Source organism: Atractosteus spatula, chromosome 5 (genome assembly GCF_055471065.1).
Source record: "Atractosteus spatula isolate fAtrSpa1 chromosome 5, fAtrSpa1.hap1, whole genome shotgun sequence".
Lineage (NCBI taxonomy): Eukaryota > Metazoa > Chordata > Actinopteri > Semionotiformes > Lepisosteidae > Atractosteus > Atractosteus spatula.
The window spans coordinates 18413237-18431828 of NC_142710.1; the positions used below are offsets into that span (position 1 = coordinate 18413237).

Below are 18592 nucleotides of genomic sequence, written 5' to 3' on the forward strand. Positions count from 1 at the left end.
TTATCATAAACTTAACATTTATTTTTTGAACATTATTATTTTGGTTCTTGCAGATACTCAATTAATTCAGAGTTACATCACTAGGGATTATCGATTCTATTATCACTGATACTACAATATCACTGATACTACATAGCATAAAAAACTGCACTGCATTTTATCATGTCTATTTGTTGGAAATACAATTCAATCTGTGAACAAGAGGAAAAAACCTCAACAGACATCAAAACAAGCTGCCCTAATGAGGGCTGACTGACTATATCCTGGATGTTTTGCAAATTATAATCACACATGCTAATAAAACACTTACAAATACAAAATTATACAAATTAATTTGTACAAATGTATTTTTACAAATTATTTTTTACACAAAACTTCTCATGTAGTGTCTAGAAGAGGAGATACAGCACCACCTAGTGTGCATTACCTCATTTTCCACAGGATACAGGTTCTTTTCTGAATAGGGCATCTTTACGGAAGTGTCATCCCACGCATCCTTATACTTTGATGGATAAGGAACAGGAACCTCTCCTTCTCTGAGTAAGTCTGTCTGTCAAAACCCCATCACAGAAAAGCAATGTTAGACAAAAGCACACTTCTGGGTGTTATGTTTTACCACCATCCAGCTTTGCCATACTTTGCCAGATCTCAGAAGGCAGGTAGACTGGGCCTGGTTAGTACGGGGATGAGAGACTTCTAAGTAGAAACATGCCAGTTAATGAAGCAGAGAACGAAATGTTCTCTCAGCTCTGAATTCAGTGAGAACAGTGTGCGCTAATCAGAGCACGGGCTCTTACTCTTATCATAACCGTATGGCTTGTCGATGCTTTGAGGGGTGGTAGCTGGGCGCCACACGTGGGCATCCTCCGCAGCTCCTCGATGGGCGTCCCGAGCCAGGTCGTGCCGGGAGGGGGTGTTCCCTTGTGGTGTGGCATCCTGCGGAGTCTCCCATCTTTGATACCACCTTGGGATGGCACACTGAATAAAGACAAAGGGAAACAAGCACACTGATGTTAACACAAGTCCCGAGAGCAAGAGAAATCCAAGAACATTTTCTTTTGAGAAAGCTAAATATTAAAAGGAACAGACACAACCATGGTCATTACATTGCTTTGCAAAGTAAAGCTTAATCCACTTACAATAGTGATCTCCACTTCAGTGGATATTCGCCTTTAGGAGTGTTTGAAAAGGATTTCTCTTTGTCCCAATAGTTTTTCCTGTGTGTGGTGAGTAATGCAACAGCTGCACCAAAGAGTTTGCTTTTCATCTGTTAATTATACAGCACAATACCAGCAGTTTAACTTTATTTATAAAACAGCCTGTTTCATTTTATTATTCCTGTTTGTAATAGCAGGAAGTAACAAACAAGAATACAATGCACACAAATATGCACTCTTTCTACAAAGCATACTGTATTGTTCTTGTTGACTATCACATATCTTGATGAACCTACTGTAGTACCTACTATTCTACTGCTGAAATATGACCTGTATTAGAAAAAGAATGTAAAGATACAGAGATACAATATTTTATGACATGTTACTCTCCCAGGAAAAGGCAGTACAAAGAGTTTTAAAACTATCACACAGGTATATAATAAGTTATTGTTAATAAATTACATTATTATAATTAAACCCCTATGGCAGCTATAAGCTAACAGGTCTTCACGCAATGAACACTTCTGCATCCAAATTTCTTGAGGTCTAGGTAGCTCCCTGGCAGATCTTCTTGGGAGTGCAGATCCTTTGCTACTCAGCTCAAAGCATTCCTCTAGAAAGGAAGGCATGTATTTGAGGAACTACAAAAGGCTAAAATATATGTGTGGGTTCACTATTCAATTTTTTGTGCAAAACGACTACCTATACAAAACCATATGAAGTAAACTATTTCTCCCAGTGCTGTTTTTTTCACACAAGGCAAACATCAATGTAAAAACGACAGGTGCCCTGACCCAAAAAAGACAAAACATGGAACATTTCTGTAGATCTTTGAACACTAAAAAATTATTTCACAACTCTATAGATAGATAGAATACAAGGAGCTGTTCCTTGTATTCTATCTATCTATAGAGTTGTGAAATAATTTTTTATTGTTCAAAGATCTACAGAAATGTTCCATGTTTAGTGTTCAAAGATCTACAGAAATGTTCCATGTTTTGTCTTTTTTGGGTCAAGTCAGCTCCCTACTTGAACTTTCACAAATTCATATAGACTACTACTACTTGAGATGTACTTTTAAAATCTTTTCTGTCTTAGAAATATGCAGATCTTGTAGCATTTATAAATAACAAGCAAGAACAAAAGAATTGTATCTAAAGTAATAGCAAGATGGTAAGAAAAGAAGGAAATGCAAGTCAAAGACCTTTCTGATGTCTCTGCGTCAGGAGAAAAATAATAAACCATATACATGGAAACAGTAACTTGTTCAGAACAAAAGACAAACGTAAAATGTGTTCAGAAACTCTGCATAAACTCATTCAATAGGTTCAACAGACAGAGGTGCTTCAAATAAATCAACGCACGGACCTTCATCACTAAAGCAACAATCACAATAGCAACAGCAGTTGTAATAAGAAACGTATTTTCTTTTAGAAAACTTATCGTATTTGTTGTATTTTTAGAATCCATCTACAGTTCCCTTTCCCTGATCTTCTCTGTGTGTTCCAATACACAGTACAAGTAGACGTTCTGAGTAGGAACTCACATAGAGTCTGTTCCCCTCCCTGTGACACCCAACTTACTTTTGGTTTCTATTTCTCCAAATTACAAAGTCATTAAGCTCAGCTGGTTTAAATATGCAAAAATAGTACTACAATACTAGTATACGTACACGTATGGAAATAAATTGATATAATTATACAGGTGGACATTCTATCATGTTCTACACAAAAAAAAATAATAATAAAAATAAAAATAAAAATATTTTGTGTATTTGTAACGAAATATAAGTGAGTCAAAATGAAACTTATTATTAGCAAGTTGCACAAGAAATCTACAGGATGTATCAGAACTGTAACGTTAGAGGTGAATGTAGTAGTTTAAAGCACTTAATGAAAACACGACAGAACTATTAACTTCCGTCGCTAAATGCACTCATATAGTTCAGTTAAAAGATTACTGACAGCAGGAAGGACAGTTAATTTTATAATAGTTTGATAAGGATTACTTGTGATTGTCACTGTTGTGATTACTTTATTCCACATTTTCAACTTCAGTTGACTTTTCAGTCTCTAAATAGAAAAAAAATCGGGCAGCACAAAAAGAATAACCAGTCCCCCATGAATCTTGAGCTATTAAAGAGAATACAATAACACTCCCACATTCCTACTCCGTTGGGCCCCTGACAAGGCCCTTCACCCCAACTGCTCCAGGGGCGCTGTACAATGGCTGACCCTGAGCTCTGACCCCAAGCTTCTCTCCCTGTCTGTGTGTGATCTTATCTTATCTTACATTGACACACTGCACCATCAACATAAAAATGACAACAGGAAAGTAAGTCCAATAAAGTGTTATTAGTCTATCGAAAGCAGGCATGCTACCTCTTAAACATTAGATATTATTCAATATTATTCTGTCAAAAAGATGAGGAGAGTTCCTGAGAGTTAATTTCATGAACAAACACAAAACGTACCTTGGAGGTGGGGTTTCCAGGTTTGTTTTTTGGAAAAAGTCCGTGATTTTGGAATCCCGTTTCACTGAGCCCTTGGGCACGGCCGAAGAGGGGCCTGGCGACTCGGGCTTGTCGGGATCACCAGTGTCCATTGGAGCGCTGCTCTTCCTGTCCTCCTTAACCTCCAAAGCGATGCCATCCGAACTCCCTGAATCTCTAGTGTCACTGGGCAGGAGCAGCTCTTCATCGCGAGCCCCGGCACCGGGATGAGACGAAGGCTTGGCGCCGGGTGCTCGCCTGCCCGTAGCCGCAGCGCGAGCATCGCCTGCTACAGTGCCCCAGGATTCGCTCGCTCTGCGGGGCCGCCCCTCGTCTTCAGCGTCTTCAGGTTGGAAGGCTTTGCCTGATGGACTCTCGGGACTCACCATCTCCACATCCTGCCGACCACCGTCTTCTCCGCTCTGCGGCTGTTCTTCGGGAGTGGGAGCGGCGCTGAGCTCAGCTCTCTGAGCTGTCGCTTTTGATACTGGCTTGATGAACCAGTCATCGAGTGTGCCAGGCTTCTGAGATTTTTGCTCACTACTAGCTGCACTTTCTTGACAGGTAGCTTTCATTCTAGTGGTAGAACTACTCGTTGGAGCACACATTTCCTGGATACCCACTGACTGTATATTAACACCTTCCAAATAAGTAGCGGTCTTGAAGGAGTCCATCTTCTCCTTGCCTTTCTCTCCCAGAGTTTCATTTTTAGTTGAGCTTAACATGTTTTCATTGGGCTGAGGTCTGAGCTGTACACTTTCTTTCCCACTTGCAGTACAGGATGTCATCATAGTCTTCTCTAGTCCCTTACAGCTCACAAGTCTGGGAGAAAACAAATGACACAAAGATTGACACAATGATAAAAAGTTTACAAAAACAACTAAAAAAACAGTAAAATTGAAATAAAATACTGCCAATCACTATCTGCTCCTAGATGGGGCGGTATGGTGGCTCTGTGGCTCAGGATCTCCGCCTGTGGCTGGAAGGTTGCTGGTTCGTATCCCGCGGCCGGCAGAGGAATCCTACTCTGTTGGGCCCCTGAGCAAGGCCCTTAACCCCAACTGCTCCAGGGGTGTCGTATACTCTGTTGGGCCCCTGAGCAAGGCCCTTAACCCCAACTGCTCCAGGGGTGCCGTATAAATGGCTGACCCTGCGCTCTGACCCCAAGCTTCTCTCCCTGTCTGTGTGTCTCATGGAGAGCAGTTGGGGTAGGTATGCAAAAAGACAAATTCCTAATCCAATAAACTATTTATGGCCAATAATGTGATCTTATCTTATCTTACAGCTGCAATAGATGCCATAAAATACTTAGGGTTATTTTTTCAAGGTGTAATCAGAAAAATACCAAAAACAATCTTAATGCCAAGGAGTACATTAACTGAGGTAGGGAATGACCTTTATACAACAAGTAAAACAAAAATAAATCTCACTGAGGCTTAGATTTTTTTAAGGATATCTAAAAATGGCCACTAGTGAGGCTGCAAAATTGGTGAAGAGAAGGTATATTTCCCAGGATATATACACAGATGTTAATACCACTAACAAAAAGAGTAAGTTACACAATGCACTTTATGAAACTCACAATGTGGAATTTCAAACATAACTGAAATAGATACAGTACAGGGCTTTATGTTGTAGTTTTTCCCACTTTGTAAAATTAGCACACATTAAAAATGCTTTCCTCTTCTTGGCCATTCAGCCAATCGTGATCGTTCAGTATCCGAGTAGCAGCATGGAGCAATCCCTGAGGTTCTGGAGTCATTAAGGGAAGGTTTTGGTTTTAAATCCCATTTAGGACAATGCTGTTCTAGACTGGAGCAAGGTATTTCACTCAAAATTGCTTCTGTATAAATGGGTGCAAATACAAGTGGCTTTAGATAAAAACATGATCATCTAAAACTTCTTAAGGAGCTCAGAATTTTGACCACCTGGCTGGAAGCCTGTTCCAGATACCGACACATTCTTGTATAAAGGAGTATTTTGTTTTCTTGGTCCTGAACAAATTCCCTTAAAAGTTACAACTGTGGCCCTGAGTCCTTTTTTTCACTAATTAATGGGAAGTGAAGTGAGTTGACTTCATAATTAGCTCTATGAAGGTTTTTACCTCTATTTTTTATTACTTGTATAGCAAACTCCAAAAAAGACACTGATTTCAGTCAAATCTTTCATTATGAATAAGAAGAAGTTGTTAAACTCATGGAATTTATTATTTTTCCTTCAAGAAAATCACATTTAAACATACATTTAAAAATTGCTTACTTTTCTGTGTCCATTGTCACGTCCTTTATTCTAACAGGGTAAGCATGGGCAATTTTCTGCTTATCTGCATTAGTAAAAAAATAACAGCTGTTTTAAATCATATATATGTTGCATTTTACTGTCAAGCAACAATTATGTATATACATGTTAACAAACCATAAACAGAAGACAAAATAAAATACCATTAGCAATGGTATGTCAAAATTCAAACCATTAGGATAACGGATAGTCTGTTTTTCATATGAATTGTTAACAAATTGGACTGGCACCTTCATACTGTCTGATTTCTAAAGAATAGTCCAATGTCTACAAAGCTAATTCTTCTTACAAAGCTTGCCGCAAAGCTACGCTGGAAAAAGATGTTTCATTTCATGCACCTAGAATTCCACTCTACTCAGTTCAAGACTTACTTCTAATGATCATGTACATGTTACTGAACTTAAGGTTTTGTGCTTCATACAGCACTGTGCTATGAAATTCCTCTTAACAGTCTGCTTTATTCTGGGAGATATATACTGAATGTAACATCTGTTAAATGCAACATTTATCCCTCCATTCATTTTTTAATCATTTTATCCACTGTATGGCAGTGAGGGAGCCAGAACCCATCCCAGCAAGTAACAGGCGTAAAGCCTGATACACCCTGGCCGGCACACCAGTCCACCGCAGGGCACACACAATCACAGCAGGGCCGATTTCCCCTAGGAGCCAACAAGCCAACCAGTATGTTTATAAATACAACACGGATAACACCCTACGTCCAGAACTGAACACAGGGCCCCAGCGCTGTGAGGCAACAATGCTAACCATTGCGCCAAACTGTAATTTTTATCTTAACATGATCTGTTCATATTTAATTATGGATATTTATGGAAGCTGGTCATGTATTCAAATAAAACAGATGAATAAAGTAAAAAAAAACAGTACAATTTATTCGATTTGTTCCTTGAAATATCTGAAAGACATTTGTGAGACAGGTAGCGTTCTATATACAATTACTAACATGTCGTAAATATTTACAAACAGCTGTCAAAGTAATTGGATTTTCAAGTCCAATAAAAAGTGTACTTATTTCAACTCAAAAGAACCCTTGTTGTTCTGCCATTTGTCTGTTATGCCTAATGGTTCAGTGCTCAAATGTTATTCCAAGTAACATTCAATACATTCCTCATCAGACACATTTTCCCTTCGTTTTGGAACATCTACTTAACTCGGTCACAACTGAGTTAGATCTTAAGATACACTTCAGCTAAAATAAGACATGCAAATTAAAGGGTTCTGTCAAACTTTCGATCTCTTTGGCGGGCGGCTGACGGTCGTGTGCTACTCAACAGAGGAAAAAGAACAATCAAAGACCTCTTATTTGCTGGCCAGACGAGGAAGGGCCTAGGGTAATCTCTTTGTTCAATATCCGTCTGGCTGCGAGCAGCGTGGTCGGTTTAGTAGACGTGGAGGTGATGTTAACTTCCAGCCTCAGTCTCTTTCTTGAGGGCTCACAGTCAGACAATGTGGTCATGCTTAAGAAGAGAAAGAAATAAGGTTATGTAGGGAAATGGAGAAAACGCACAATTCGTAAAATAAAGCGTATTGAACTGAACAGTCTCCGCCTCCTCTAGTGTTGCTCCTGCCTTATGCGACTTTATAGCGTTTACGACAGAAACTGGAATTCAAATAATGTGTAGAACAGCGCGACCTAAACGGGTTTTACCAGTTAAGACAACCGGTTATGATTTAAACATAAAAAAATCCCTTATTAAAAGCTGTACTTACAATAGGAATTTAGTTAGAAGCGTGACGTCCTTTTGGCAGTACGTCCTATGAGACTTAAAAGAACAACAACGGACACCCGCTTTTCTCCATCTTTGTATGTAGCCCAGTACTGTTTTTGTAGCCATACGCAAAATACATACAGTAGTTACCTAGATTTTCAAATCTTGCATCTTGCTACAGATATTTATTGTAGGCATTATACTGTCAATTCAATTTTAAGAAAAAATATATACAAAAAGCACCTGGAAGACAATGCTACAGATGTGAAATCCCCTACACAGCGTACATATATGTCATTCTAATTTCGAACTTCTTAAAATATTCAGTATTTTTGGTACACAATACTAAAACCTCCTTTCCACAACAACTTTACTTAACGGCAAGGGTGTGCAGACCTATCATACTCCGAGATTTTCCTTAAAGGGGCGGGCTCAAAAACGGATCTCCTAGCAACGTGTCGAAAATGAATTTAATGTCGTGCTGATTACTGAGACGTAAATGACGGCAGTGTTCGCTCAGTATAGTTCCGCTGGTTCAGTCAACCCGGGCAAGGTGGTTCTGCGGAAGTTTTAAATGACTGGATTTACTGTATCAACAGAACATTCGGAATCTCAGTGCAAGTTTTTCTATTCCGAAATATATATTTTTTTTGTATCCTGACATTAATACTCTTTTCCCAAAACGGTCATTATTTTGATGTTATTTGCTAGATTTCACATGTTGTAAAATCATTTCTGACATTCATTTGCGAAGTGGGTCTCCTTCTGTACATGCAGCGCTGCAAGATCTCAGGGTGGGGTGAAATGCTGATGTGACCGTTAGGGCTGCTGCCTCACACATAGCTCCTGGGTGCAGGGTTCAATACTGACCTGGTACCTACTGTACCTGCTGTGCAGTTCGCATGGTCTTCTCGTGATCTCATGAGGGTTTCCTGCCATAGTCCAAGGACAATCTTGAGAGCATAACTTCGACATCTCGAGATCGACTCCTACAGTATGTGTGCATGAGCCCTGCAACAAATCCAGGCCTTGCACTTGTGGTCTTAGAGGTTAGACTCTAGCCAACACTGACCTCTCACTGGACTAAGTAGTTATTAAAAGTGAGTGAGGTACATGGAAAAGGGGAAACACTGCACCCACCCTTGAAGTCCAGTACCCACTGGGTGATGTATGGCAATCATTATGCACCAGCAATCCTACTATACAACTGTTTAGACAGAAGTGAGAAACTGCACCAGACAAAAGAATGTTGTTTCTCAACATTTCAGCCCTTTAGCCTTTTCGTGAAGATTGAAACACACTTCACACATTCAATTAGGTCTTCATGACAAATTATTACCAATCTTTTTAATTTAAGAACATAAGGGTTCGCAGTTTATTGCCACGCAATTAAACTGGGAACAAGTACTAGCAAATCATTTCATTATTTTCTGTTACTGTATCTTTACTCAGTTGCTACACTGATCTTGACAATAATGGATTAAATAATAAAGATGCATTAGAACACAGATCTGCAATGGAGCAGGCTGCTAGAGCTGCAAGTTAAGTAGAACGTCTCTACATACTCGTACTAATCTATGATCATTTCAGTTTATGGCATTTTATTAGTTGTCTTCTGTTCCCAATTGTTTAAAAGTTTGTCTTGTTCATTTTCTGCACATCTACATGATGGAGTGTTGAGTCCAAACATGTTTTAGGATTAAACTGCACATTCCAACAACCTACCGTAGTTCATTTGTAAGAATAAGGTGTGTCCCCTGAATACAGTCCACAAATGTGTGCATCTTACACTCATGATGAATCTCTTACCTCCAGGTCAAACTTTATACAGTATCTCAAAACTATGAATGTCTTTTTTTCAAGTCAATAAAACATTTTGATTGTCTGGTACTGTACCGTGTTTGGCAATATCAGAAGTTACCATATGTTTAAATTCAGTCTTATTGTAGAAACAGAATCTTCTTGCATGGTTCACCCTTATGCTCCAATGAATGTTAAAATGTAATTCACATTTGATTAAAAAAAAAACTTTTACTTTAGGGACCTTTATGCTAAGATTTCAGTTTCTCCATTGAAATGCAATTCCAATACCCAGACTACAAGAAATCATATAAAATAATGGATCAGAAAAGCAATGTAATAAATTGTTCCTTTATTAAATTGCACATATTTAACATCTTCCCTTTTAAAATCATTATAATGTATAAAGAGTATATGGCTTAAAAAAATCCATACATAGACAGGTCTTACAATTTATCCATATACTGTGTATGACAAGTGTGGTACATATGAAACCTATAACCTTGATTTTTGTAGGATGTGAGTAACCACTATTTTGTAATTTATTTTTAAAAAACCTGATTAGAATCTTAAAGACACTAGCTTCAGAAATGTTGTGCTTCTCAAAGACTTAACAGTTCATTCCTTCCCTTCCATTGTCTGATTATACAGGATGCATCTGTGGCAGTGAAATACCCACATTTTACTATTTTTTAGCTATTACAAGGTCCTAAAAGACAACACCAGACATTCAGAAGACAGCTTTTCATTAGTGGAACCACTACATCATATGGTAAATTAACCGCAAACTGTTAAAGTGCAACATAAAAAGTGACTATTATATTTTGTGTCATTTAATGTGAAGGAAAAGAAAGTGAAAAACCTTATACAATGGTCAATTACAGTGATTTAACTGAATTGCTTCTCAAAAATAATAGCTACAAAAGTTAAAACAAGCATTAAGTAACCCTGTAAATACACAGAAACAGGCCACAAAATGCCACAGTCTGCAGTCCACAGAAGCCCAATAGTGCAGCCAAGCATTTCATCTTCCATTGTGGACCCTTTTGATGGTTCAAATGGAACAGATTCCTCTTTTGCCCTTTATGAAAGAGGCTTCACAATTTTCATTGAGATGTAGTTCTGAAAAAAAAAGGGGCAGAGTGAAAATATGTTAAAAAGAGAACAAATTTCATGACGTCACACACACAGTTTTTAACAAGCAGCAGAAATTACTTTTCTTCCCAGTGTAAAAGTGTCTTTCTGCTTCAAAGGACTAAAGGTTAACAGCGGTTTTCCAGACATGACCTCAGGTCAGACGTCTGGATACTGCTGTGTAGCAGACTCAGCCTCTCCAGGGTGCATTGGGCCAGATCAAACGAGCTAGTACAGTAAATGGACAGTCCTGGACATGTGATAAGCAGAAAGGTATCTTTGAAAGTCATATGATGCTTTGTCTGGCATTACTCTTTAGTGAATGTAATAAAGATTATGAATTTGGGTCCATTTTCCCCACCAAGAACCTGTATTTGGAAAGATATATTGGTCATCCCTTCAGCTTTGTTAAATTCTGACAAATTCCAATACTGAAGTAACAATTCATCTATATCCTGAAGGTTTGGCTTTTGTGGAATCATGTTCTATTAAGATATCACTAAGCAGAGTTCTTAAGAATAATGTTTTTTTTCTATCTGTGTAATAAGGACTAAAAATGTGACAGACACAGCACTGATGCACTGCTACCAGTGAAACTCATTTAATTTTCCTGTGATGGAAATCGTGTTGGAAGAGGAAATGTAATCAAACACATTTAAGCAAATGTTTCCTACATTCAAGCCCTCTCTACTCACAGGGGGAAAACTATTCAGTTTTAAATGAAAAGGGATTGGAAACAAAGATGGAGACTGACCACCCCTCATTTTATCCTGCCATCTTACCAATTAAGGATGTACGACTTCTTTTGCACATGGGTATGGCACACGCTGCCCACATGGCGGAAATATTAAAGCCACATTTTTAACTAGCCCACTATGAGATGGAATCAATCAGGCTTTGGGTAGAGAAGTAAACAGGATGGCAAAGTTGAAGGTGCAATCAGGTGCATGGAAACCAAGAGTTATGATAAAAAAAAATATATCAACATTGCGGTTTCCGATCACAATTTGCCTTCCAGGTGACTACGTGACAATTTCTGATTCTTAGATCTTAAATTTTCTAATTTTGTTTGCTGCTCCTCAAATTGCTAATCTTGATTGGATGGGAAAAACCGATTTCAATCATCATCAAGCCACTTGTTTCTAGTCAGGAATCAGGCAAGAAGCATAGAGCACAGGCATCCAGGGATTTCACATACACATGGAAATTTAAAGCCGCCAATTAACCTTGCCAGCCCACCTTAAACGTCTGAAGGAACTGATGCATCAGAAAAAATAATCCATGTAGATATGAGGATAACAAAGTTCACACAGAAGTCACCCCAAGCAATCAAACCCCAAAATACATGTAATCACCTCTGTGCGCCAAAGCCAAGTTGGCACTTACCGGCAATGAATACAGGAGTATTCCAAGGAATAGCAGCACAATTAAAAGAATAATGATTCCAATGAAGATCCACTTAAATCTGCGCCACACTATAAACTTCATGGTCTTGCACGGATTTGTGAACCAGAAGAAGGATGTTTCAGGGCGACTATTACAAAAAAAAAAGAAAGTACATTTTAATGGGATATTGCTTCCTGGCGAGTGGTGGGGTTATAAAACAGGATGAACCCGTGAATCCATCTTACTTCGGAGGATCAAGCCTCGGGTTCATGTTCGGCTCTTCCCTCCCCTTCCCAGCTGGCCTTTCCTCAGCCTCCTTCTCAGCCAGGATTTCCAGGGTCATTTCAACCTTACCCTGAGAACAAAAGCACACCAGACAACGCCATGATGACATGGATGCTCAAAGTCTACAAATCATTTCATCTCGGAACTAGACCTCCATGCAGATTAACATCAGTCATCAACAGGGGGGTGCTGTGACAGTCACAGGCTAGTACACTGTGTGGCTGTCAATGGAATTAAAACATGTGTGATACATGCTTTGCATCAGGAGAGAGAAGATGTCTAATGAGATTTTGTCCTATTGCTCTCTTAGAGCTTGGACAAGAATGGGCCTTGTCATAGGTCGAGTCCTAGATGCTATGCAATGGGACTCAAGTGAAATAGGATATCAACAGCACAACTGTGACATTTTCATCCGGTGAGAAAACTTGTTAGACAAGCAGAACAAGGATGTGTGCTGTCCTGCTCGAATAGTGTCATATCAGGTTGAGCCTGCAGGAGGGGCAGCTAGTGATTGACTAACATTCCATGGTACAGTCGGGTTCCCAGGGACGAGACGCTCCTGCTCAGGCTAGCACACTTGGATCTCCCCACTGATTGGTGTCTTGCACACAACAGCTAGCTTACTGTTCTCCACAACTCCACTGTGTTGCAAGCCCATCTGAGGTCTCTCAAACAAAGGCATTGTGGGGATTATTAGTTCCTTTCCATGTTGTTCTCTCTTCCTCACCAGCCTTGACTTCCAACAGGTTATATGGTCTCTTCGCCCAATCAACACTCACTCTAATGAGATGATGTAGTGCTTATGCAGCCATCACTGGAGTGAAAAAGAGTACTGCAGTGCTTTCAGAATTGACAACATTGTTCCAGGCCTTCTCTACCAGCAAGATATCAGTCTCATTTCCTGAGCAAACAAACCCCAGTGTGTTGGATAACACATAAGGTGTTATACTTACACCAAGCACTTTTTTCCCATTTTCCTCCGTCACGCAGGGCCACCAGCCCCTCACAGATTTCTGATCGAAGAGCGAACAAGCATGTAGCGCTTTGGGGGGAGTTGAGCCTCTGATTTCTGGGATCATATCCAAGCTGCATTTCTCTGGAGTTTTGGCAGGAGATATTAAGCGATGCAAATCCAGTTCCACAGTACCTATTATCACAGGAGAAAAAAAAAACATTTTCCTCTCAAAAGAGCAAAATACCTCATCTATCCGTTTAATGCACGGCAGGAAGTAAGAGCACACTTGGGAGTCAGACAAATTCACTATTCACATCAAAATATAACAAGACAAAGGTAAGACTTCAGAACTGCTCACCCAAGTAGTCATCTAGTGAGAATTTATCATTGTCCCATATCTGGATAATTAACTTGGGTGGTGTCCTGAACTCAGTCTTGTCAAGACTCCAGAAATGCTCCTGGTTAAAAGAAAGAGAAGATAATAAGAGTACTCCGATTTCCTGGGATAATTATTTAGATTTAGATCAATTTTGCAAAAAGAATGCAACACATCTATTGGTACAGATTTTAGTAGGTGAAAATTATAATGGTTTTAATTTGTAGATTACTTCCTTTTTGTTTTTAAATTTACTTCCAGTCACCTTTCTGCACAAACCAAAAGCAGAGTACAGGCAGGTGCTCCACAAACCCACCTTTCTGGAAACAAGACAGAGCTGCTCAGCGGGCAGATATTCGAAGTCATACACAAATCTCCAGTTGAAATTGCCATCCCCATCCAGGGATCGGTAGTGGACATCAGTCTTCTGCTTACCCTCCTCCATGCCCGGCATCCACCTGAAGAAGAATAAGAAGTTTACCTAGGGTTTAAAATCAATTACACAGGACACCCTGGGCACTTAATCAGGTTATTGAATTTTCACAGAACTGGACTAATTAGATTTTATTCCTTCATATAATAGCATAAGGAAATTCACAAACACCACTGACCACAGCAGGTTGTGTAAAACCCCTTATTTTTCCAATTAAATGTTTCCTGAATTTAAGCAGCTCAATTAACTGAAGTGAATACGCCATGAGGCATAATGCTGACTTAATACTGATTTAAGATTAGAGCATTTCCAGATGCTTCTCTTTGAGAAAGGATGAGTGGTAAATGTGTGAAAAGAAGTGCACCACTTGGTTTTCTCTAGTCTTGGATTCCCTTACCCTTTCACGTAGATGTCACTCATGCGTTCTCCAGTGATGCTGGTCTCATCCAAAGTGACATCAGTGGTGTTCCAAATGATGACACGCAGAAAATACCTTTGAGGAAGAAAAAAAAAAGGAAATTTGGTTGATCTATGTGCAGTCATCTTCAAATTTTGCCACAAAAAAAATTGGGGAACTCAAAGGAGTTTGTACTTCTTAGCTTTGCGAGGAGTGACATCAACAGGGGGTCCAGGGAGTCCCAAGCTTTTAGGGAACACATCAACCCACATCTGAATCTTCCCCTAAACGAAGGGGGGAAACAATCACATTAAATGGAATCTTAAACCCCAAAAGGCTGTTGAAATTCTGAGAAAAGAGCCGGTGCCCCGACGCACGAGCCCTGCTAACCTGGGACAGGGTGGGCTGGAAGCTGCTGTACAGAGTCCTGGTCTCCACATGTTCGGGCACCAGGCCTTGAGTTCTGAGCACGTGCAGAGCCAGCCTCTCAGCAGGTGGGCCCAGGTGCTGGTGGATCATTTTGTTGGCCTCTGTACAAAGAGCAAAAACCCAAAGAAATCACCTTAAAAATTTACATTTTAAGATGATAAACGAGGGCAAATGCTTCCTTTGGACATTCTCAAATTCCTGCATCTATTTTTTCTAGATTTTATCAGTGATATAAGGGACTGTACTTCAAAATTACATTCTAGAAGAGCAGTGAAATGTATTTGGATTAAATACATTTCTACTGCCAAAATATAAAATTTGGACTGAGAAAACACATCATCACGTTGTCAAGGTCTGTTTTTATTTGCTCAGAAGTTAAGATTTGTCACTTTTTTGTTGCTCAACCTACCCGAATTTGATGAAGAAAAACTTAACTTGAGGTTCATTAGGACCTAAAATAGTCATTAAATAAATGTTTTTGATAATTGCATAATCAATTAAAATCAAAAAGTTGTCTAAACATACTCATACACACTGGGCACAGAAACAGTACAGTTCTAAAGAGGTTCAAATGCTGAAACAGAAAACTGAGAAACAGTTTAAGGAGCAGAAGGTGAGTGAACTCTCACAGGTGTGTAGAGGAAAGGGGAGAACTTACCAAAGTCTGCCAGGTTGTACTCACGCCCTCCAAAAGTCAAGGAGGTGCCGTTATCCAAGGTCACGTGGGGAGGGATGCCCTTCAGCCTGGCAAGATTCTGCAGAATCTGAGAGGGCTTCAGCTGATCCCGCCACTGGTTGACGCCAGAACTGCAGAGGAATGTGGATGCCAGCATTAAAACCTTCAATTGGGTCTTTCGGTACAAAGTACTACAAAGTGAAGAAGTACGCACACACAGTACGACTGCGGCAATCCACAATGGGCACTGAACCGTGACAGGAACCGATTCTCCAGATCGATTACCGTCTCCCCAACCTTCTCGTCGCGGGTCAGCATGTCATAGTCGTAAATGGAGATTTTCAGGTCTTTGTCTTGAGGAATGAAGCAGGTCATTTCAAACATTCTGCAGGAAAAACAACAGTTTTCAATTGCATATATTTATGAAGTTATCTGTATTTATCAATTAATAACTGTCCCTGCAAGCGTGCTATTCATCCATGAGCTCTACTGCTCTGGAGAACACACTTTCTCTGACTTGTCTAACTGGAGTTTTAGCTATTTTTTCCTAAAACTTTTCCTTTATGCTGGTGTTATAATAGCACAGGGCAGCTTGTGCCAATACAATTTCTGTAGTGCAGTTCCATTACAAATTAGATATTAGCAAAAAAACTACAATTCTGTTAAGCCAGGCTGCCCGATTCCAGTCCTGATTCATTCCAGCTTAGTTTTTAAGAATCTACTTGAACTAATTAGCCTAATCCGAGCCATTTTACAGACTTTCCCAGCTCTTCATGTGCTTCTGCTTTTAAGAAACCTAGAAAGCACGCAGTACAGTAGCCATCCAGGGCTGGCTCCAGGCTGACTTGAGCCTTAGAACTCGGCAGTTCTACTGAAGTATGTAAAACAGAAACTCAGCAAGCTCATCTATTGATTACAAGCCACTTCTGAAATTACATTCCACAAATGGAGGCTTGATTTCTTGCATTTACCTTCCAAATATGGGATTTGTTGTATTTGGCCTATAGTTATCCCGGTCTTCAATCGTCTTCTTGCCCAAAGTGATCTTTATATAAGGATCACACTGTAAATGTAGAACAGATTTAGACATGCACTGCCAAGAGAAGCAAATAAACTACTTTGCTATTTGACAGATCAATATCCCCAACACTCTGGATTTATTTGCTATTACAGGTTATTAAGTATTCTTAAAGCTAACTAAGACAGGAGTACTTCTGAATGTAATCACAGTTCTTAGAACATATTTTTTTGTCCATATGCAAGAGCTAAGTCATAGCAACACGTCCATTTCAAAACTACAAGGAATAATTTAGCAAGGACTGATAACGGACTAGAAGAGGGTGAATTGTTAAAGAGATTTTTCCCAGCAAACAAGAGGTTCGGCTGAAATGACCCGAATCAGCCCCTGTGCGCGTCCTGGAGTGCAGAAGACTGACCATGCCGTTGTTGTCTTTGGGCTGCAGGTCGATGCCACGGATGATGTAAATTCTGACCAAGCACTCCTGCGGCCCGCTGTCCGGCAGCTCTCGGAATTGACGAGGTGGAGCTGGGACGCCAGGGTCATCCGACAGGGGGTACACTCGGAAAGAGCCCTGGGAGACAGGCGAGGCAGAAAGCACACAGCTAAGCCCTACCGAAATACTAGAAGAAAATCATTACAGGCACCACAACTTTTATTTCATACACAGTTACCACTAGATGGCAGTGATGTTCTTTAGGAATAAAAGCCAAGTACTTTTTTCCTCCCAAGATCTTACCCAGAATTTTTGTGCATCTCCACCTTAATAGGTTCCCCTTTAAGTACTTATAGTTGGAGCAGAATTTTCCCCATCTTCCGCCTTCCACTTTATAGGAACACAAATGCTTGATTCCACAAGCACATTCAGCATTATCCAACCTCTACCAATTTCAGAAAAAAAATCACATTGATTAATTGCAGTATGCACTTAACCACTTATGCAAGTCCTCAAACCTTGAATTCTCCCACCACTGTAGGATCTTCATCATCTTCATCGGTTTTTCCCCTCTGCAGCTTAAATGTGTTACAGAAGTCAGTCAGTCCTCGATATTCTGGAATGTCCTCAAGTTCATCATCATAGACCTAAAAAAAGGAAACTGATTATTAGACTGTCACATGTCAAATACAGTTCTAAGCGACACATATACTGTATTACACTAGTGAGTATTATATGGGGCTGAGCTTATAAGTAGGCATCTATGTAAATCGCCAAATTCCTTTTGCGCAGATAACCCTGCACTGTAGTAAAATAATGTTGAAAAGCAAAAGAAAAAAATTACAGCCAGCCTGCAGTGTGACTTAAACTAACCTTTAGGCTGTCATAGCCTTTCTGAAGATAAGGACCACACTTCTCATGTTCTCCAATAGAAGAATAAAACTTGCTCCACCAGTCAACTGTTTCTTTCTCCTAAAAGGATGGAACAAGGTGATAAAGCACAATTAGTTTAATAATAAATGACCACCATGTTTAAAAACCACACAGAGAATAAAATGCAAGAGCAAATATAAAACCACTGTAACATTATGATGTGAAAAAATACACAGATGCACAAATAAATCATGCAATTGTTTTTCTGAACTTGTGACATTGTAGTCCTAGTACCGCACGTCTCACTTTGTCCTGCTGGGTCAGAAAACCTGCTGCCTCGGAGGAGTAGGTTGGTGTAAGACTGAGCAGGAAGGTTTCAATCTGTGTTCTTGTTGTGAGGTGAGAAGGGATTTCTTTTAATACTCTTCCACAGTCCCTCCGGTTGTTGAAAAGTACTTCTTCCGCCCACACCCATCTGAGGTTTAACATTTTTCTATTTATGCACGCTGAAGGATTTTTACAGTACGTTTAAGTCTATAGGACCTCTTACCTTTTCTGCATGCTGATGATGCAAAGGCAACAGGAAATTCCAAAATTGGGAAAGAGAAAACAACAAAATAAACAAATCAGTTCCAATACCACAAGACAAGACTGTCAATTTAAATGAAGTACAAAGAACTCTTCACCGATTTGGTTTGATTTCTTGCATTTATCTTCC

The 18592-nt window shown here is 39.7% G+C and overlaps 2 protein-coding genes across 4 annotated transcripts in view; both read right to left on the reverse strand.

Annotated features, from left to right (window-relative positions):
* The window catches only part of parga (poly (ADP-ribose) glycohydrolase a), a 54491-nt gene extending 46422 nt beyond the window's left edge, over positions 1-8069 (reverse strand). Inside the window, exons 1-6 of one of the 3 annotated variants that reach the window (XM_088915881.1) lie at positions 7678-8069; positions 7264-7424; positions 5908-5971; positions 3631-4470; positions 798-978; positions 428-550 (exon numbers count right to left, since the gene is read on the reverse strand). In XM_088915881.1, the coding sequence (XP_088772007.1) occupies positions 428-550; positions 798-978; positions 3631-4470; positions 5908-5971; positions 7264-7424; positions 7678-7802 (1494 nt within the window). In that variant the 5' untranslated portion in view covers positions 7803-8069. The remainder of the gene's footprint in view (positions 1-427; positions 551-797; positions 979-3630; positions 4471-5907; positions 5972-7263; positions 7425-7677) is intronic. The other 2 variants (XM_088915882.1, XM_088915883.1) reach the window with 2 other exon arrangements.
* A 1743-nt stretch (positions 8070-9812) lies between these two features.
* myofl (myoferlin like) overlaps positions 9813-18592 on the reverse strand; it is a 51484-nt gene continuing 42704 nt past the window's right edge. The window contains exons 40-55 of the mRNA XM_088916091.1: positions 18425-18436; positions 17875-17973; positions 17520-17648; positions 16984-17139; positions 16519-16610; positions 15762-15932; positions 15530-15678; positions 14833-14972; positions 14638-14726; positions 14443-14538; positions 13929-14070; positions 13595-13694; positions 13235-13428; positions 12242-12351; positions 11997-12144; positions 9813-10598 (exon numbers count right to left, since the gene is read on the reverse strand). Coding sequence (XP_088772217.1) covers positions 10560-10598; positions 11997-12144; positions 12242-12351; positions 13235-13428; positions 13595-13694; positions 13929-14070; positions 14443-14538; positions 14638-14726; positions 14833-14972; positions 15530-15678; positions 15762-15932; positions 16519-16610; positions 16984-17139; positions 17520-17648; positions 17875-17973; positions 18425-18436 — 1866 coding nt within the window. The 3' untranslated portion in view covers positions 9813-10559. The remainder of the gene's footprint in view (positions 10599-11996; positions 12145-12241; positions 12352-13234; positions 13429-13594; positions 13695-13928; positions 14071-14442; positions 14539-14637; positions 14727-14832; positions 14973-15529; positions 15679-15761; positions 15933-16518; positions 16611-16983; positions 17140-17519; positions 17649-17874; positions 17974-18424; positions 18437-18592) is intronic.